General features: G+C 36.5%; 1 protein-coding gene across 2 annotated transcripts in view; it reads right to left on the bottom strand.

Moving 5' to 3' along the window:
• The window catches only part of LOC106939395 (thiamin pyrophosphokinase 1-like), a 40,104-nt gene that overhangs the window by 13,679 nt on the left and 3,891 nt on the right, over window positions 1-22,534 (bottom strand). Inside the window, exons 1-2 of one of the 2 annotated variants that reach the window (XM_015021783.1) lie at window positions 20,948-21,045; window positions 9,823-9,897 (exon numbers count right to left, since the gene is read on the bottom strand). In XM_015021783.1, the coding sequence (XP_014877269.1) occupies window positions 9,823-9,897; window positions 20,948-20,990 (118 nt within the window). In that variant the 5' untranslated portion in view covers window positions 20,991-21,045. Of the gene's footprint in view, window positions 1-9,822; window positions 9,898-20,947; window positions 21,046-22,534 lie in introns of those variants that run through there. The other variant, XM_015021784.1, reaches the window with a different exon arrangement.

Below are 22,534 nucleotides of genomic sequence, written 5' to 3'. Positions count from 1 at the left end.
TTTGAGATAAAATACTAGCATCATCACAACCATAAATATCCAGACAGAATACAATTACAAAAGCTTGAAGGGAGTAAAAGAAAGAATGTGTGATTAAATATTTGCATTAGCATGAACTAAAATTAAAATGACAAAAACAGCAGCTAGATATTGCATGTTAACAAATTAGCCGGCTGCTGTTATTTAAATGTACTCGATTAACAGATTATCATTAGGGGTTGCCACGCCTATTTGAAGAAAAAAATAAAAACTTCTAACAGATTTCTGGTGTAGCACATTCAGTTTTAGGTTGAGACAGTAGAGAGGACATCAGCAATCATCTTAAAGAAGCAATTTATGTTGCCTGTTAATCTGAGAAGGATCACAAGGATCTTCCCACACTTTAGAGTCCATAATTTCACACCAAGGAAAAAAAAAAAAAAAAAAGAAGACGGTTTGCCATTTTCCCTGGACTGAAACTATAATAAAGTTCATCCTGTGGTGAGCCTGTGCAATGCTCAGACAAATTCTAAAAGAACAACAAAAATAAATCGAGTCAGACTCCACAGGCACTAGATGGCATATTAAATGTTAAAAATCATATAATTAAAAAAAAAAAAACAAGCTTCAAAAACCACATAAACAATTGATTGGACAGTGTTGAAAAAATACAGCTATTGTGAAAAAAAAATAAAAAAAATAAAAAAAACAATAACACACGCCCTGCAGGTTTGATTTAAACAGCTGCATCAGTGTTAACTGCTGTCTTTAAAACCTTAAAAGGAAATAACTAGGATGAGAGGGGAATTTTTATATATATATATATATATATATATATATATATATATATATATATATATATATATATATAAAAATTCCCCTCTCACCCTCCGTGGGTGGTCTCTTTCATCCTCTGAGCTCGGGTCCTCTACCAGAGGCCTGGGAGCTTGAGGGTTCTGCGCAGTATCTTGGCTGTGCCTAGAACTGCACATTTCTGGAACTGCATATATATATATATATATATATATATATATATATATATATAATTTTTTTTGTTTGTTTGTTTGTTTGTTACCTGCACACCCACTTTAGCTTGCAATGCGACTTAACTGTACAATGGTATAACTTACGTAATCAAAATACCAGACCAAATGTTTAACAGGTAAACTGTAGCTAAATAGTATTGTGCAGCAAAATAAGATATTAAGGATCAAAGGGCTTTCTGAACATAACTTTGTCTTCCTTCGTTTTCTGACGCATAAAGGAAAGACATAGTACAACTTTGAGTTGTACTATGTCAACTAATTTAGCATAGTTGTCATTACTAAACGCATGCAATGCATGCCTGATCAACGCATGCCTGATCGAATTGAAATTACTTTTATAAATTTATTACATTTGTTGTGAGCTATATAAATAAAGTGAATTAAACTGAATGTATTGCAGCAGAGGAGCTTTTTATGGAATAAAGTAATCAATAATTAAAACGAATAATTTTTAGACATATTTTTTTTGTATTGAACTTTAGAATCTCAATGAGAAACGGTCCAGCATTCTCGTCTCACACCTAATTCACGACTGTTTGCTTTTCATTCCTATAAAAGGTTTCTACTTGTGGCTTTTGAATAAATCAATTTAATAAAAGAATGGCATAACAATGCGCAATTTAAATGCTGCTCCTTTAAAACCAACATCGGCAATGAAGACTTTTTAGCTGAAAAAATTAACTTAATTCCATTATATTCAGTAAATGTATTGGGTTCAAATAAGGTTTAAATTAGCTAAAGTGCAATTGCTGCAAAATGATTAAAAGCAGTCCAAGCAGGCAGTTATTTTCAACTTCTGAAATGTTATTCATGATTAACTAAATTAGATGCAAACTATTTGCAAATGCATGCTCTTTCATGGCTTCTGTTCTTCTCAAATTGAGTAGAAAGCCTATTTTTTTAAGGCCCCCTTTCTGTTCGGGGCTGCTGTTGCGCACACTCGGGGAAACTTCAAAGAATCAGACGGTGTTCTCCGCTTGCACCTTGTTCAAAATTAAGTCATGAATGCACCAAAGAGACGGGCAACACTTGTACGTTTGTTCCACTTTTGCCAGTTGGGTCCATCCCAAAGCCCTGATATAACTCTGCCATCTACATATATACATGTTCAGATATGTTTGATTATAATTTTTTTTTTAAATTTATTTTTAACTCTACTTTTACAAAACCTACATTGACTGAATGTAATTTGAGGTGTTAATTAAGTCATCTCAAGCCGGCATATTTAATTATCAAACCAACACAGGGGGAGACGCTTCCTGGCGAAAGGAATAAAAATCACACTTCAAGAAGAACATATTTTGTTTCCAAATTTAAATAAATTATAAATATAAGTAATCCAATTAACCAGCAAGTGCTCTTATTGCAAAACAGACAAGATCTCGGAGTCACTGCTAAACTTCACACCTTCCAAGCAAATGATATCACACTGAAGGCATAATTACTCTTTAAAATATGTTAGGAAATTCATGTTCCTCTTCACACCAAAATTACATAACTCAACATTCCTAATATAGATTTAGGACATATTTTTGGTTTAGGATAGTAGATTTAACGAGGAGAATGATTATTCATTCTTGTGGGGAGCGGGTAGAGGGGTGAGAAGTCAAGCTGACTGTGACAAAACAAGAAAAAGCTGTTAAAAGTGTGTTATTCCCAATGACGACTCGGCGTCTACGTTTTGTGTCAAGCAGTGATTGGAATGTATGTAAATAAGTCATTATCTCTTACAGAGAGAAAAGAAATTCAAATGACGACTTCTCGAGAAAACGGGAAACTTCTCCTTGAAGCCTGACGACAAACGTAAATCCATCACTCGTAAGTTGTTTATAAGTTTGTGCACATGGACACGAAAACACACACAAACACTTATCCAACTACTTGAAAATTGTCCAAGGTCCTAGAAGACAAGCATGTTTTTTAAAAAAAAAAAAAAAAGTTTGTGGCAATATAATGAGTATATGCTTAAAGATAAAATCCAAACCCAACATATTCTGAGACTCTGACCCTAAAGAAATAATTACAGATAGCAAAACTCTATAGCTCTAAAAAAAAAAAAAACAAAGAAAGAAAGAAAGAAACAAAGAAAGAAAGAAACAAAGAAAGAAAGAAAGAAACAAAGAAAGAAACAAAGAAAGAAAGAGAAAGAAAAAAAACTTCAATGGAGAATTTCAATGTTCTAACTAACAAGTGTTGAATTCAGGGGTTTTCTCATCAGCTTATCGCAGGTTCATTCTTCATCTGACATCAGAATTACAACCTGCACATTACAAAAAGCAGGTTTAGCAGCAAAAATCTCATTGTTGCAAATTAGTTTGCAGGGGGTTTTGTTTGAGAACTTTCTCTGTGTCATGCTGCTGGAGTCTGTGAGCTACATGCAAGACAGAAAAGGGGCAAAAAAAGAAGGCAACTCTCTACTTACCAGACATGGCAAATTTAATAAATTACTTTAATTTTAGTTTGAGAAAAGTGAATCTTCTTTTCTCCGTTCTTGTGGTTTAGCTACAGATCGATGGAGAGGGAAAAGGCAACACTGGGCCTTTTCTTTTTATTTTTGAAAAGTTAGGCTTGAAAAGTCGGAGGTGGTCAGCATAAAATTTATGAAAAAAAAAATCCAGAAATGGCTGAAAACACTCAAAAACCCCTCTTGCTACTGTGGAAAGAAACCATAAAATTGACTATTTGTAGTATCTGTAAGGGCTGTATTGATTATATCAGAGGAAGCACAGAGATATACGAGGCGTGTTAAAAATAAACCATATTTTCCCTGACATGTCAAGACCTCTCTGCAGTTCATTCGGGCTGTAAAAGAGCAACAGAGACAGCCTGACTTTAAGTTTATAGCAGCAAAGACAGTCTTTTTTATCCTTTTGAGTTTTCAACCTCTGTCTTTGAATAGATATGGTGGGTTTAAACAATCTTTTGACCTAAAGTTAAGGGCATATTTATGGTATAGTCTGTATGATGACTACATTCTGCTGATGTACTATATTTTTTTTACTTAAGTCCATAAATGCAGGTCAAAATATAACTGTAATAATCTGTATTCTCTATTATTGTACTTATAAGCAATAAGAAATACTTATTGCTCTTTTTTTCTATAAAAGCAAATAGATCATTATATAACCACGATACCATAGTATTTATGGTATTTTTACACTAGAACATAAATCTATTGGGAATCTTCTTCCTGCTCAAGTTCAATTCTCAATTTGTTTAATCAGTGTGTTTGGACAAATTGAGGAGGAAGGCGTTCTGTTTAAGATACGCTTTCAATTTAGTAATGTTACACTATGAGAAAATGAAGTAGTGTGTGGTTGAAAAATGGTCTTCTAGTTTGACACAGCTGTTCTAAACACACTGTTAAGCCAGACAAATATTCATAAAACATCTGCTTAATGTTCCCTCAAACTTTCCACAAGACTTGTGGGAGCTTTTGTCTTTCCAGATATCTTAATGTCCTGTTTGTCTTTATTACACTAAACAGCTAAAGTGGGTAATCTGAACTTGAGAAACATCATCCCTCCATCTGCACTCCATCCACAGGCGGCAAAATGCAATTACCGTCACTCCCTCACTGGAAAAAAAAAAAAATTCGGTTGGTTGTTTTGGAGTAGTTCTTCCATTTCTGTTTCACACAACATTTGAGTTAAGCATGCACGACAGAAATTCAAAACGGAGGATAATAACCATTAGAAGGGAGAGTAAAACAGTTGGGAAATGTAGGAGAAATTTATTTTAGTGCCACCTAACATCCAAGTGTCTATGAGGATTTCCTTTTGACACAAACAACCCAGGTAAGCACTGCTACCAAATGACTGACATCTACAAATGTTACATGCTAGAACGTACCTCAGAGGCTCGACTTTGCAGTATAAAGGGTTTTAGAGATCTGTTAGCACCTTCCTGTCTGACATCAAAGGGCAGTTGGAGGTAAAAACTCTTTAGCAACACACAAAAAAAAAAATACTTTGCAATTATTATTCTTTTAATCGTAAAACTCCTGACGACAATATGACACGGAGCCATGCTGGAAATGCAGCTCCAGTCAAGAGCGATGACCTTGTAAGTAAACTACCCATTGTAATCCCTTCCCAGCAGGTTTAAGAAGCAGCTACTCCTGTCACTCACAGCTGAATGATAGATAATACACTTCCTCACACTCCGCTGAGCCCTTTAAGTGCTTTCATTTATGCCACTGTTGAGTTGCAGAAAAGGTAAGTGTACACAACAACATGGTGACTGTGGAGCAGGCCTGTATTGATGAGGGTTCGGGGGGAGGATTAAAACCTGTCAAGTGGGGGCTTAAGCACAGAGAACGAGAGGGAAAACAGTCACAAAAAAGATCCCAGTCCTTAGCATCATGTGTGATATCCTCCCTTCATCTTTCGCCTCACCTCTCTGCCCCTCCGTCTGTCACCTTGCCTCCCAGATCCACCATGATTTCTACACTGTTCCCCACACTTGACTGATCTCCTGCACAAATATTTCATTTTCTTTCTTTCTAGCTCCACTCTGTTGCTTTGCAGAGCCAGCAGGGTTCTTTCGGTCTTTCTTACTCAAGACGACCCAATTCCACCAACTCATTCTTGCTGCGGCAGCCTTGCTGGAATTAGAGCTTTAGCCGCGGTTTGCTGTCAATCCTTCCAAAGATTTTCTTTTTCAAACTCCCGATACATTTATTAATGCCGTTCGGCATGTCTTCAAGCGTGCTGTGCAGGACGAACATCTGCTTTTTGTTCCCAGCAACTTTTCACTTCGGCTGACTGGCACGGCCTGCAGGTGCGGTGGCGTTCTCAGACTCCAACAAGGTTATTAGTATCAATAAATGATAAACCGAGGCACTTGTAATCAACACAGGCACATTGTTGTTTGCTTCGCTGCAATAACCACCTGCGCTGATTGTGTTATTGAACTCCTTGTTTGCGGTGTTGCGCAATGAGTCGATGAAGCATCTTAGAGTAGGTAAATGGGGGACTGATTTAGCGAGCAAGTGAATGAGTGGATGACTGATGGTCTAGATGAGAGAGGGGGTGCGTGATTGAGATAAGCCGCTTGATCCGACTTAACAACATCACACTCTTGAGTTTCCCCTTTGATCATCTTTGGCAGCCTGTATCACTCCAGTGCTCCCTGCTGCTTCACCTCTCCCACAGGTAAAGAGTTGGGGCCCGAGGGGCCGCACATCAGAAGACCTGAGAATCAGCCGTGTTTATTTGTGGTAGAACTGCGTATTTCAATATGGCTATGATGCCCCCAGGTGAACAACCACCAGGAGAGTGACACGCCATAAGACACGCTTGTGTGCAGCGTGACATCTGCTTATCACATAAACTCCATTAAAAATACATACCATTTGAAGCAGGGAAAGATAAACTTGCTACAAGCGTGTTTACAATCCAACATGAAGAGATCTGAGATCTGTCCATCACACGTAGCCATCAACCCGTCAAAACTTCTTACACAAGTCCCACGCGCATTGCCGCCTACAGCAAATTTAATTAAGAAAGCCTTCCATGTTTTGAGATCCAGAATACAGAATTGCTTGTGACTTCAGAAACCCCCAAAAGTGTCCGTGAAGTGTCCTCTCTAATGTCGAACACACCAGGAGGGGGCAAACTGCTCTGTGACAGCATCAAGCTATATCATGCTGACAAAGTACATCTATCGCTTGGTTTAAAAATTTCAATAAGATTAATTAATTATTTTCTTGTGAAAAGTCAAAGGAAGAAAATAATGACGAATTCTGGCTCTTGGAAAACTTCTTGCATCTAGCCAGACTTGGCTTGTTTGGGCCATAACCTACATACTGTAGACTTTGCAAATCAACACTGAATGCCAACAAATCAAAAGAAGGATACGAAAAACTGTAAGCACAACATTTTTTTCTGGTGTATTAAATACAATTAAAGTGAAATAAAGCTTTGAAAAACAAGGAGCATTACTGAGAAACAAACAGACCTTCTTTAAGATGAAAAATATTGAGTAGATCATGCTTCGGGTTTGTGGTTGAACCTTTTAAGAGTTAATTAAATTTTAACAGCAGGATAATAATGATTAAAACACTTCAAAAACCACAATGTGTCGCTTTAAGAGGATAAAGTCAAAAGGAGAACTGAAGAATTCGAAATCTCTGACATAATTGCCATTAGAAGAAAGGTCTCAGAAGAATATTGTGCAGGTTTATAACGATTTATCAGAAGCTTCATAACTCCCAATTAGACCAAATAGTTAAGTTAGATTAAATATTGGGGGGGGGGGGAACATTTACTGGCTTGGGAGTTTTTAATTTTTAACAAAGTTTTCTTTTAGCCCTCGATTGATCCGTGCTGGAATGTTTGATTCCCCACATTTAAGAATTGTTAAATGTCTTCCTTAACCGACTTACAGAAATTCAAAGCAATCTTTATCTCAAAGAGCAGAAAACATTTAGCATGAAACAGGATGATGTGATTTTCTTTGTCGAATGCTACGAAACGTTCTGCGAAGGTTGTCTCATGTCAAGCCAATGTCGAAGAAAGTGTGACATTGCGCGGATGAGATGGAGAGGGCTTTGGTGCCGCTCAGGTTTTCGCTCAGACGATAAGAATATCAAAGACCTGTTCATTAAAATTCAATCAGAAGTGGTTTCTACTGGCTTTAATCAAACTTTGTCTTCAAAGTTAAGTTTGTTTATGAAACACCTTGCCAAATAAATCTGTGTTGGTTCCATTTTCATAAATTATAATGGATTGCTTAATTGATGTTCCATGGCTTTAACATCCAAATAACCTGATTCAGGTCACTTCTCTATGTATTGCTCCTTTTGCAACAAATTAAAATAAATAAATAAATAAAAAAAAAACTGTCAGTCTCATTTTAATTTACATACATTTTCGGTTTGGTGCATTGTTAGATGCAATTAGTAGATTAAAACTAAATTAATTTGCAGGACATAGGTTAACATGGCATTTAATATTTTGTATCCTTAATACAATAGAGGCAAGGAGATTTGCTCAACTCCTCAGCTGACATTTCAGATGTGGGATGTTCCTTTGCTAAAAACAAATATACACTTATTCAGTGTTTTAAAAAGTCTTATAACTTCTCTGTTCCTAATTAATGGCTTCAGAGTGCACATGGAAGCTAATTATACTATGCGGTTGCCACAAAAAAAAAAAAAAAAAAAAAAAAAAAAAAAAGCACTAAGATTCAAATACACCCAGCAAACCTGATGTCAGCAGGGTTCTGATGGATGTTCTGTAGCAGAGTCACCAAAATGCCCTTGGGCTTAACAAGTATTCAGTGATTGCAAAAGTAAAGCCAGTCAGTCACTTTACACTGCACCAATTACAGTATGCCTAATGTGATTGTAAAGCCCCTTGTCTGAAATAGAGGTTTTCCCTTATTTTTGTACCCATATATTGCTGTTTCGTCCCCTTTGCTTCCATCCCATACCTGTAAAATAACTCCTTTATATTAACCTGGAATAAAACAGTTCACTCTATGAAATACTAAACTATCTTAAAGTAATTTATCATTAGGATGCTGATGATGAGTTTATTTGCCAGTCATTTTCAATTGGAAGATTGGACATGGCAGTGTATTGTACAGCATTACCCTGGTGAAACCAAAACAATTAAGAGAAACCTCCTGCTTTTGAATGTCATCATCTGTGACAGAAACTCCTTTTGTTACAGCAGAAAATGACAGGATTATAGAGAATGACTTCAGATTACCGGCTGTCAGAGCTTTTAGGAAAAACTTTCCCCGGTGAGGCTACAAATTGACAGGAAAATTATAGAAGGTAACAAAACATCACAGGTGTAGGTTGCTTACTGACCCATTATCAACAACTTATTGACAGACATAGATTATATACAACTATCGAAGAAATCACTAAAATTTAAAGGTCAAACAGACATTTATTATCTTCTAACAAATCAGGAAAATAAAAATACAACTCTGAATAACAACTGTTCCACAAAAAGTCACCAAATGTCATGAAGTAATAACAGACAATAAAATAACTTGCATTCCTTATTAAAGTTTGGAGTCAAATATGATCTTAAGCTGTTCATTTGTGTGAAGTGCATTTTTTCAGTTTTATTTTTTTAGAAAACCTCAGGCTCAGAAAGACAATAAACATGTCAAAGTAAGACATTTCCAAATTGAATTTGTTTTTTTTTACTTTTAATTTATTTTTAAACGCAAACATAATTACAAGGGGAAAGGAATCATTAAGTTAACCTCTCACTGTTTGTAATCTGGCTAACAGCTCTGCAGCACGGTGCGTCCTTCTCACTCAGCTCAGTCGTTAAATTCTGTATAATTACCATTCATCTGAGGCATATTCTTAGCAATTTGGAGATATAACGAGCACCATATGGTTGCGATTGGACCGTATTGAGATGGAGCAGCTAGACACATCACATGTCTGTGGTTTCACACTCAGCTTGTCCAACAGGTGTTTAAAAAATTATGGATTTCAAAGCAGCTAAGGATAACGAGCAAATCTGTCTTCAGCTTACAGTCAGCTTAACCTAAAGTCAACTTTGTTCTTCTGGTGTGCGACTTTTAAAATCCACAGCACCGGCAGTCTGAAAGTCGATACAAAGCACTTTCACATAGGCGAGAGAGAGAGAGAAAGAGAAAAAGAGGGAGAGAGAGAGAGAAAGAGAAAAAGAGGGAGAGAGAGAGAGAAAGCGCAGTTTCACAAAAAAAAAATTAAGGAATACATGGTCTCATCAAACAACTTATACAAATATGTGAAAAAAGGTCTTGTCTGATCTGTATTTGTGACGTTTGAGCTACATACCTTTACCCCAGAGGGTGTGTAGGTGCTTCTTATCAATGGGCTGGTTCAGAATGATCAGGCAAATCCTCTGTTTGCCTGAGGTAGAAAAACACGGAAAATAATTAGAGGTACACTTATGAGATGGGAGCTCATTGAAGAGAATGGAACAAAAAAGTTAAACATTGTTATATCCTTATTTCAATTTTAAGATAAGGTTTGAATGCAAACTGGAGATTATTTGAGCAGACACGGGAAACAGAAATAGACATTGCATAACGAGCTACAAATCAACATTCAGAAGAGTGAAATAAAAAAAAAAAATCTACAAGAAACATTTCAAAGTCAGCTTTATTTTCAGCAGAGTTCAAATGTTTTCAATTAGATCTAATTTAGGATATCCAAAGTTAACCTAAATTGCCCATTGAGTATCCAGTTTAAGCAATAACTTGTAGTAACTACAGTACTTTCATTCTCCTTGACCACGGTTGCAATTAACACCAAAGTCCTTATCATTTGTCAAAAACTAAGGCGAATCTGTGTGCACATCTGCTTGAGCACATTTAATCCAGTCTCATCTGAATACCCTGACCTTCGTCATGCACCAGCTGTGGCTACGTGACCAGAAAAAGCACTTTGAAAATTGTAAAACAGGACTTGTCATCTGCATCTTTCTCTCTCTTATCAGTGTTCCACCTTGTTTCTTTGTCAAAGTCTCTGTCTCAAAGCGCAGGAATTTATTTATTCCCTCAAGCCCTCATTAATCCGCTTTTAGCTTCCCCTTTGCTCTGCTGCTAATGCAGATCCCCTGACTAGTACTTTAGAATTGTAACCTATCTATCTGCAGGAGATGGGTGGGGGCAAAAACTCTGCATTTATTGACAAAGCAGAGGAAGAGCTGCATGGAAAAGCCTTAATGGACCATATATGAAAGTATAACCTTTTTTCACCTTGCCTTTAAACTTGTCATTCCTTATTCAGTTATCTTTTCCACTTGTCTGCACTTAGGAGTGATTTCTTATTCATTTTTAAAGTCAACTTCAAAACCAATGGCAAATGCCACATTCAAATGCAAGCCACGTGTCGCTTCCTCAAGATTGGATCTACAGGTCTGGTCAGAAGTTTGGCAAGAAAGTCTTGCTAAAAATGAGACTTTCAATATGCAGTCTGGTTATCCTTTTACCAAGGTGTGGAATATACAACTTTGACATTTTTAGTGGACAGAAGATTCAACATTTTCAATATAACTATGCAAGCACATCTTTACCAGTGTCCCATTGTGTTTTACCTATAAACAAGTTACTGGCACAACTTTGGGTAGATCTTTAACCACCCTTCTTCACAATATTTGGAATCAATGCGTTATTGCACACTGAGCAGCGTATAAGTTTCAACCATGTGACCCAAACTGCTAACATTGGGTGTGTTGTTAATGAACAGCCCAGGAACCATCTAGAACAAAGCCAAATGAACAAAACAGTGGTAACACAAATTTGTAAAAAGACACAAGCGCTGTTTAAGGTTTGTATAAGACCTACGTGGATGCGGCATTTGCTTGGATGTGATGTTCATACCAGAGTGATCAGGACAATGATGACTGACTAGTAGACTCTGTTTGGGGATGGCATCCCACAGCAGTGGGTGACCATTCTGGTGACCAACAAATTGAGGAGGTGCCATGCTCTTTTGACTGTGTATGAGTTTTCCACGCATTATTGAGTCTCCTGTTTGTAAATGAGGCAAAGTTTTAATTGCCTATGTGCCTCAATTCTTCAATCATCCAATTCAATGAATGGAATAAACAGGCTTTCCACATTTCTTCCAGAACTAGCACATAATTAACATTCTAGTGACGAAAGTGTGTAAAATTCTTATCTGAACTTTATGCAAAGTCAACACTCATTAGTGTACAATGACGCTAGAATGTTTGCAAAGAAACCTTTCATGCCAATGGTGCGGAAGCTTGACAAAAATAGCAAAGAGAGAGAAGATACATAGATATATTTCAGATTTCATTAAATTCTAAAAGAAAAATGACTCGAGAAAACTCTCTTTTTGGTTTCGTACACTCAAATGTAAAGAATTCATCTAATCCTCACAGAGAATAGTTGAAAATGCATCCCGTTTTGACATTGTTGCAAAGGTGAGTTTAATATTGTTATAAAGTTTATATCACTGGAAGGTCACTTTAAATACAAATGTCAACACCTCACAGGAATGGTAAAAGAAAGAGAATGAAAAGTAGAATATACAGGTAAAGGAAGAGAAAGGAGGACAGAGGGAGGGGTAAGTAAGAAGGATAAGAAGGAGGAGCACATTTGTCAATCTTGTGTCCTAATTGGCTCCCAGTGTACAGAGAACAAAAGACAAACTCAACCAACCGTGACTTTTCAGATAACCCTTTGTCACATAAGCATTCGCCTCCCATACATACACTAGCGCCCACAGGAGGTAATGTGTGGCCTTTAAGACTCTGTCTTCAAAGAAATGTCACCTTGAGATTCTTCTAAAAGTGCCAAACGGCATAAATAACTCAGAAAACAAAGCCACACACACACACACACACGCACACAGAAATTCAACAAATAAGAAAGCATCTACTCAAGGAATTGCCATTTGTGATTGAGATTAAATAATAGTCTGTTTTGTACTTTATGAATTGAACAATACATGGGATGACAGCCTTTTCTCCAAGCAGAGCTGAAGCTGTTTGATTCAGAAAGTTAAAACTGAAGCAATGCGATCAGGAGCGGAAATTGCCACCGCCATTATCACACGTCAGGATGCAAGTAAATTTGATTAATTCGACAGGTCTCAGTGAAAGTTGTGCAATTTACCAAATGTTTCTGAGCTGCTAATTAACAGCTGCTTTTGCCATTAGCAGTTTAAGAACGACTGAGTGGCATTGAGGGTTGGGCATTACATTGCTATTTCTTTTTTGTTTGTTTTACTTTGTTGAGCATTAAAAATGTACATGGTTTGTTTTCTGGTTTTTGACAAGAGAAATGATTCAGTGTTGGGATAATCATGATTAGGATGTTTTAGAGTTATTTTTCAGCTGATCTATAGTTACGGCTGATGCTTGAGTTTTTAAAGAATAACTTCTATATTGGGATGAAGCTCACTGTGGCTTTCTCCAGACTATAACAGACAAAGAGGGTGGATGAACAGACCATCATCATAGTGTGCATCTCCCATTAGCCATGCTGCTGAGCAGAAAAATAAATGACTGAGGTAGAAAAGCATGATGAGGAACTCCATGTGCAAAGCAATAATGTTAGACATAAACAATGTTTGACCTTAAAGATGTTTTTTTCTATTATAAGAGTCACCCGCTGCTTCAGCATCTGATTCACAGCCAGCTGCAGCTTAAGTGTCAAGTTTACCAAAACAACTTGTAGATTTAAAGAGCTGCTAAAACGATAGTGAAATGATCATCATCTTTTCATGAATATAAAGTCCCTCATATAGGATGTCAAGAAAAGCAAATCCAACACAGTACCAGTAAACATATTACTCATCAGCCTGAAAGCAATGAAACAAGCTGGCATCTGTCCTGAATTTTGTTTTCCTTTTTACCAAACCATCTCCAACGAATACAAGCAAGTTGGATGTTTACTCTTCTATTCCTTTATCTGCTGGGCCTTGTCTATTGTAAAGCAAAAACAACACCGCCTAAAATGCCATGTGACAATGTAGTACTGTAAAAGCTAAAAATAATCTAGACTAGATTATGCCAGACTGGAAACAAAAAGCTGCGAGTGTGGTTTCTCACACTCTTAAGAACAGTTTTAGACCCAAGAAACAGAATAACGAATGCCAGCGTGCAAAAACAAAATGACTCATAACTCTACAGTTCCTTTGTTCACACAACCTCTAGCAGTGCTTTTTACGAGTAGATGTGCACACTGGGATTTTAAAATATAGACATCCAGGGGGTGCTTTTATATTCTCTTCTGAGAGTTGTGTGTACTTCCTGAAAGAGGGAAAACCGAGGAAGCCTTAGAAATTCCTTCCAAACTGATCTAATGGGGGGGGGGAATGCATTTCAAAGCACGGTGGAAGTGGTGAAAAAATATTTTAATAGTGCAGGGAACTGAAAACCTATTTAATCTTTAATACCAAACACAACTAATGTGTGAGTGCTGAAGGTAACTTATTTATTTATACATGCTCGGATAAATATTTTTCAGTCTTTGAGATCCTCAGACTTGCCCTTGTGAGAAATTCCTCATGAAGGTAAACTAACAAGTTCAAGAAAACGCATCATTCACAAGACAGTCCAAAGCTGCTAATATTTTCTGTACTGAAATGGATGTATTTTTTATTTTTTATTTTTTTGCATCAATACTCATTTGTGTGTCTAATTTGCAAGCTGAATGCAAAAAAAAGAAATCAGGAACGATTCTGTTTGGCACAAATTACACACGAGGAAAAATGTCAAGTATATAACATATGCTTAATTCACACTCAAGTTGACACTCGTTTCACATTGCACTTTAATTTTTTCCCCATTCCGAAAGAAAGACGGAAAAAAAACTCATTACCTGATAACACTGCACCATAAAAAGAAGGCTGTGCATAGAGAGCAAGACGGAACAGAGGAAGTGAGAAACTAATTAATTCCAAGACATTTTTTTTTTTCAGAGCAGCACTCTTCCTTTATTGTGCAATGTGCAAAAGCAACAGTCACACAGTATGATTAAGGAGCCATCTTTTCATTTGAAGCACTGAAGTTGTTGCACCTTTCGAAAGCAACAGTTGGACGATAACCCTGTTGAGCCTAATGATACCAAAATTAAGTTTCAAAACTGTTTCACCAGGTTAATGACTCTAATCACATTGAATTGTAACAGCTACTGATTTAACTACAGCTTACAGTCTTCGGTGTGACTCTATTGGGAGGCTACATACAAACTTTGAAGCATTTGCACACTTGAGGACGTTTGTTGTCCACGGCCCTCTTCAGCTGATCACCTCCGTAGTGCCTGATGCTAAAAATATCATGTCTCGTTCTGCGCGTAGCGATGTGCAATATTGTTTCTGTGTAGAACATATATTTTTGGAATTGTGAAACAAATTTAAACTTTTGTCGGACGATGATTTCTTACACGGCTTATGGAGATTTTAGATGGGCCTTCAGGTTTTATTTGACGAATAAAAACTATAGTAAGCACATAGATAAAATTACAGAGATTGTTGTCACATACAAACAGTCCCTGTTAAAAAAAAAAAAAAATCCTACAACCCCGAGGGGCTTAATGGCTCAGTTGGTAGAGCGAGTGCACCATTTGAAGGGCCTGCAGTCCTAAATGCGCACTGGGTTTCATTCTCTGACTCGAGCCATTTGCTGTATGTCTTCTATCTTCTTTCTTCCTCCTTCCTGTCCATTACCTGTTCAATAAAGGCCACTAAAAAGTGACAAAACAAAAATCCTGCAACTGCTTCAATATTGCTGTCAGCCTCCTGGGAGCCTCCCTGACCATTTGCTAACTCGTCTTTCCAATAACGTCCAGTTCTTATATTGTCATTGCTTCCCCATGTTTTCTCAAATTATTTACGACTGCTTTCATTGTCCCATAGTATCTAAATAACACTAACATTGTGTAACCTTCTCCTAAAATAATGATATCACACTAAACCTCTGTGTAGCTTCTCTGCAGACTTTAGATTTTTGTAAAGAATGCCAATGGTTGGTTAAAGGTTGGTTGCACATTTATGCAAAACCAGGTCAGTATACCTTGTCACTGTTTACATTTTACCCCCAAAACAGATTTGCTTTTTTCTTTTTCAGATGAATTCCACAAGATAAATTTTACAGATGACTAATCGTGGACATATTTTATTAATGAATGAAACTGCCAGCACTACTGAGTACTTTCAGAGTAAGTGCACTCTGTCCACAATAAAAGATTAAGAAATAGTGTCCCTAAATACCTAACACTAGTTTTTCTAATAAAGGTGACAGAAAAGCAATTTCATACACAAGAGTTGGTTATTATATCTTCACCATTTGAGCAGATCCTTTAGTAATTACCAAGTCAAGTGACATTTGTTTGCTGTGAACTCAAAATAAGCAGCAAGATAAATTACCAAGACAGTGAGGAACAAAACAGTTATTGAGAGGCATATGGTACACCGAAAACCAAAGAATAAGCACATGAAACAAGAGCAGTTTATCTCAGACTGACAGCTTGAAAACAATTATTTTAAAACTTTGGAATGACTCACAGTCTGAAGCACACTGTATCAAAAAATCTGAAGCTTTTGTAAAACCACTGTACTATTTTTGCCAATGATGATACAGGCTTGGTCAAATTTGCAGAATGAATCGACGATCCACTGCTACAAGGACTAAAACGGCGACTAAGAGCTGTAAGCACTGGGGGATCAATCCTGAAGTAGAAAACTAACCTGCACTTTGACACCTTGACTTTATTCAAGTTCATATACCATAGCAAAATAGCGTAGACACGACCCAACATAACATAGTGGTTGCAAGGACAACTCTATTCAGTCAACAGCTTTAGACGAAAAAACTGAAAATCATTCATTCAATTTTCCATTAGAACAAGACCAAAAGGGTGTTTTGATGGAAGTCAATGAGTTTATTCTGCTCTGTCAAACACTGTAAAGTTGATTGCAACGCAGCAACTTCTAGGATTGTTCATGCAATTTGAAGTTATGTATCCATTCTATAGTCACAAATGTAACGGACAGCATTAAACAAACATAGCAAAGCATCGTCCCAGACTTTGCCCCCTGAACTAACTTGTTTCTCGAATTGATCAACCAAAGAACAAGCAACTTCGTCTTTTACTGTATAAACCAAAACTTTTTAAGCATAAATATTGCCTCTGAGAATCATTTGTTTGTCACAAAAGTGATTTGTAAAATGGGAACTTGCAAATAGCTGAAGGGGAAATGAACAGTCAGTCATCAGGCTTATCCCAATGGACTGCACATCCCCAAGGCAAAGCCGTTTACCCTTTACGTCCAAATTTATCATATAAATTTGAAACTCCTATATTTATTAAAAACTCTAGTTCTGCCTTGGTTAAAAAAAATGCAGCAACACATTATTAATTGTTCAAGTAGAATATGCTGTATTCCAGGACACTCCCAGTTTTATTCTTCTATTTTCTTTATTTCAACAAACTTGATTATAACATATTTTTGTCTTTCATTAGCAATCAAACACAAAACTTGGGTCCGGTTAAAAAGCAATACTGTACAACAGAGGAAAGTAGGAAATTGGAAAAGTAAGAGCTTTGCTTTATCTGAGCTTGATTAGGCAGCATTTAAGTTGAATTCTATAAGAATTTATTAAAAAGCAGAAAAGTAGATCTGTCTCTTTCATACTGAATGTAAAGAGAATCAGCATTACAAGCTCATGAAATGGCTGGAACATACTGTTGCCAAAAAAAAAAACAAGTTGAAAAATGAGTCCAAGTGGACTATCACAAGCAAATTTAGACATAAAAGCAAAAATAGGCCTAAAACATGTAGACATAAGCCTATTTTGCAGGCACAAAATAACATTTTAGAGTGAACAAGCCACTTTCAAAAGAACTATTTGTGGAAAATTTGTGTAGTTTTTCCTCCTTTACCATAAAAATATTACTTTCAGACATTGTATAGATGTCAAATGAATATGTTTCTTGTACATGAAGACATCAAATTACTGGCCCTCAGCTCTTTGGTAATCACTTTAATAGTAAAAGAAAATACTTTCCCAGCTTGTCAACCTTTTTTGCTTTCGGTGTTTTATTGCAGATGAAAGGACAGCAGAGCAAGTCAGATGTCTTAGAGACAGGCTGGCAGTAACAAAGGACTCACTGGTCTGCTTTAAGTGACCTAACATCTGAGAAAGTGGCTCGGTATCCCAGATGGAGTGAAAATAAGTAAAAAGCAGAACATAAAAAAATAAAAAATAAAAAAAAAATGCCAAAGACCTTCAGAAACCTCGGAGAACTAAAAGCTCATAACCACATTGCACAGAACTGTAGCCTCAGGAAATGCATCAGAACAGACGAGACCATTGTATATATTGAAAAGGTGTCCTTTCCAAGTATGCAGATGTATGAAACGCCTCTGATCAACATAAAGTGTACAATTGTTGTGTTCTTTTGAACATCTGCGACTGCTGTATACCAATGAAACCAAAAAAAAAAAAAAAAGGGATCAGACAGGCTCAGACGGAGCTGAGTGTGCCGAGGATATAGCATGTGGCTTTCAATCCTAAGATCTCCATTTTTATCTTTTTCCTCTGGAAGAACAATATTCGTAGCTTGGGTGAAACCCTCACAACATAATTAAATTGGGACAAAGAGGGGAAAGCGCTTTTTTCCTCCTTTTTTATTAAAAAAGAAAAACCCAGTAACCTTCTTTATTACTAAATACATTACAGTGCATAGATAATCTTGTGAAGCTGGAATTTCTGTCGCCTTAAATCGTAAAACCACGCTCTTTATGAAATGCATCAAATGAATGACATAGACTCAAGAAATGTAGCCAGCTGTACTACAGGACATGCCATAAAACTACATGTGCCTTTCTGTCAGCTCTGCAGGCCAAAATTGTTGTACAATCTCCTTGACCTTTACTGGTCTGGGTAAAGCCTGTCCTTAGGCTTACATCAGGCTCGATTCCTCTACACTTGCGCTCTCTCTCTCTTTCTCCACTCAGTAACACACGGACAGACACGCAGACACACCACCTGGAAGCTCACAAGCTCCTTGTACCAGCAGCAGTGGCTAAAGGCAGCTGTACTCAGCTTTCCTCGCAGGTGTAGAGAACAGCAGGAGAATTTCTTACTCCAAAAAAATAAGGTCAGTTTTTAAATTAAGTTTAAAATCCAAGGCATGTGCCACATTTGGAGACAGCTGCATGCTGTGGGTGGTCTTTACGCAAAGTGTCAAGGAATGCCAAAGTATAAACGGACAAAGGGCCTGAATAAAGTCAACAATAAAAACAATTTGAATTTACAAATGGCTCCTTTTGTGAGTCAAATGTCAGATTAAAATCCCGGTGTTGTGTGAGCAAAGTTATGTCAAATGACATCAGGGAATTAATTCAAGAGCAAGCCTGCTTATTACTTTTTGGCAAAATTTTAAGAATCAAGCCGTGTCTTCAGAGCGAGTACATCAAAAAAAAAAAAAAAAAAAAAAACACAGCCAGTATATATACACAGAGGTGCCATCAAAGGGCAAGTGATTTGTTTCTAGAATGCAATTCCCCGACTGTTCAAAACAGAAAGAGGAAGACAAGCAGGACTGCGCTGTGAAGCATGCATTTGATCAAATGAAGACAAATCAGCCTACACACAGAAGCCAGAGGTGAACAACACTGGTTTCCTTTTTTACAATCCAAGGTATTGCAGGGAAACCTTGTCTGCCTATTATGTAGATGCTGCCTTGACATTTTGTACCCAAGACTTTTGCGCATCAACTACTCCTCCCATGAGACACCTTTCTACAGAAGCTGCTGTTTGTTTGTTTCACTGCTCAGAAAAAAACTAAAGTTTCATAACAAATTATTTCAAAAATGATTGCAGAGCTGAAACACTTTAGCACATTCTTCAAAAGAAAAAATAGTCACCTTAGTTTGGGAAACAGCAGACCCAGCAATAGCAATCCCAAGAATTTAATCCAGTCAAATCCATAAATCTCCGTAAATCTGTATGCGAGGGTCTTGAAACCAGTCCAATTTAGAGAAACCAACCCGAAAGACCCACAAGACTCATTAATCTTGTGGGTTTCGTGAAAAATTTCTTGAAGCAGACACGACTGGACACTGTACTAGATGTTACGTGTCCATGCCTGTATAGATCAGATATCTGCTGAGTTTATTACAGATTATCACACATTACAAAACAAAATGTACGACAAGGCAAGATCAATGGCTTACTGGGTATTTTGAATCAAAGGTCTGATTCTGATAGCCTCACAACTGTGTTTCTCATTTTTATGGCTAGCTCACTCCGTTTCCATTTGCTGAAACAATAAAGTGTCCAAAGGCAGTTTATGGTCTGGTTTTAAAACTTAACTGTCTGTAAAAAGTGCCACGCTTTAAGGTTTTCTCAGTATTTAGATGCAGTGTGATGGAATACCAAATCCTAATGCCTGCCTAAAGGACAAAATGCTGACATCGTCTCCTGCTATCTAGATATCAGGTTGTGGTCTAATTAACAAGTTATCTTTATTTTAACTGCTTCAAAAAAAAAAAATAAATAAATAAATACTACAACACCGCTTTCTTTAACACTCACCAAGAAGAGAATGTACAAAGTAATGTTGCTTTCACTAACTACATTTTTCAGCAAATATCCACTCTCACTAAAATGGAAAATAAGAACTGCTTATGATGACAGATGGGCAAAGAAACAAACCTAAATTAACTTTACGTGAAAAATATCAAACATAATTGTATTTCAAGTGGTGACAATGCCAAAAAAAAAAAAAACGTAGTGTAGCTGTTTTGAGAAACCAACTAAAAATACATGTTCAAACTAGCTTTAGCACTGCAGCAAAACTAGCTTCCTCAGAAAGTTAGAGAATTTGTTTACAATTTCCATTGGGCATTACTTTTAAAATACAGCAAAGAAAGCAGGCATGACTGAGGACAAACCAGCTAATTGACCTTCGGTGTGAGAATCTGCCTGCATGGTTGTTTGTCCTGTGTGTCTGCCTTGTCCTGTGACGGACAAGGCAACCTGTCCAGGGTGTGCCCCATCTCTTGCCAAATGACCATTTAAGACAGGACAATGTCAGAGCACAAAACACTGCCATAATACTAAATAAAAGAACTTTCATGACTGATAAAAAATAAACAAACAGCAGACATGTATTAACTTCTACCCTGCCGTCTTTTTAATGCCACTGAATGGAGTACAATTTCTTAACTGAAAGTGAGGGGCCCTCATAATCCCCTTGGCTATTGTGGATGATGAATATATCCAAAGAAGAAGAAAACGTTTAAGTATAAAGGATAATAAACAATCTCCAGTTTTTAGTATCTTAAATTGGACATACTAAGTTATTTGCTATGTCAGGCTTGAAGCTTGACTGCACTTTTCTACCTCGTTTAGTGTCTATAGCACTTTTTTTTTTACAGACACAGGTTTATGTTTAACAATCTGTTGCTTTACCTGACGGCAGCAGACAGTCCAAAGGTGTCCACTCTTCATCCATGATCTGACTGGTCAAAAGGCGAGGTCAAACTACAGGTGAGGAGGGCAGACGTGACTTCTCAAGTTCAGGTTTCAAATTAATCAAAGAAAATTTCTCTATTCACAATTTAAACATTGCATCCCTGATGGGGATCTATTCCCAGAATAAAAAAAGGAACAACACTGTTTCTGCATTTCGAGGTAGAATAGCTGCAAATATTATTTTACAACATTTGTTTTTTACTATCAGAATTATATCTTTGTCTAAAGAATACATATTTGTGAGTAATTGAGTTAAACAAACACAGACAAAAGTAAAAAAATAAATAAAATAAATGCCTATTATTCATTGTTTGTGCAATTTTAAGCTCATAGTCAAACGTAACTAAATCTTTAAAAAAAAGAAAAAAGAAAGCTTTTTCCAAGGTCTCAGACTGTAATTTCACTGCTCTAACATATTCAAAGTTAATATTAGAGAAAAGCCTGGTGATGGAAATTTTAAAGCATCATAGAGAGTACTTGAAAAGATTTCTACAATACAGCTTGAAGAAATTTAAATATAAACCTAACAATAATTTGTTAGAAGGTTCAATCATGCAATAATTGCAAACAAGCTGCTACAAACGTGAGATATGTGGCATCCAGGCTTGATATTTAAGATCTTTTGGCGCTGGCTGTTTTTATTTGAGTAACTAAGAAAAAAGCAGCACAGGAAGAATCCAGTCTTCTTTTGTACTTTGTGGTCATACAAAATAAATTTACTTTTAATGTCAATTCCACATGCACACTCTTAGGCAGATTTTTGCAAAAAAAAAATGAAAGCTACTGAGAGTGACAGCTTGAAACTTCCAAAAAATGACTTTAGGAGAATTCCCACCAGCTGCTTTTTACTGAAATTTCCATAAGACCATTGATGATTTCAATAATTCAGAGAAAATAAGTAACAACAATCAGGGATATTTATTTTATTTTATTTTTAATAATAGATTTGGATTAAATGATTGTATTTTATTTTTACTTCATTTCTTTTATCAGACAAACGAGAAGTAGCATTCAAAAACCATGCAAAAAATAACTGTGTACGTATATCTTTACATGGAAATGCTGAACAAGCAGAGCATATAAGTGACACTTTAACACGGGGTCAGAACTGGTGTTGAAGCTGATACCAAAGTAAATGAGCAACTAGCATAACCTCTAAACAACTAATAGTTGTTGGTCTCACAATTATTACAACAAGACAATATAAAGTTTATTCAGTTAACTGAAAATGTCATCTAAATCGAACGTATTTTAGGCATTCTTCATCATCATTCCAGATACAATAAATGGTCCATAAAGAAACAGAAAACAAGAGCACAGAGTTAAAAAGCTTTTCTATTGAGGCTTAAATGCCACAGAGTCCATAAAGTAGAACCAGACTAAACTTTTGTGCTTTAGATCTGTTACTATAATCAAATTATCCTCATAATATGTGTTTTTTTCCTTATTACTTTCTTTAAATTCAGAGGTTCACATATTCTATTGTAATCTATCTATTTATTCTCTGTATTTGGTAGCTTTGGT

This window comes from Poecilia latipinna, unplaced genomic scaffold (assembly GCF_001443285.1).
Source record: "Poecilia latipinna isolate Pla-1442-1.1 unplaced genomic scaffold, P_latipinna-1.0 Scaffold2856, whole genome shotgun sequence".
NCBI classification, from domain to species: Eukaryota; Metazoa; Chordata; class Actinopteri; order Cyprinodontiformes; family Poeciliidae; genus Poecilia; species Poecilia latipinna.
The sequence above is the reverse complement of the archived record's forward strand: the minus strand, read 5'-3'. Positions and strand labels throughout refer to the sequence as shown.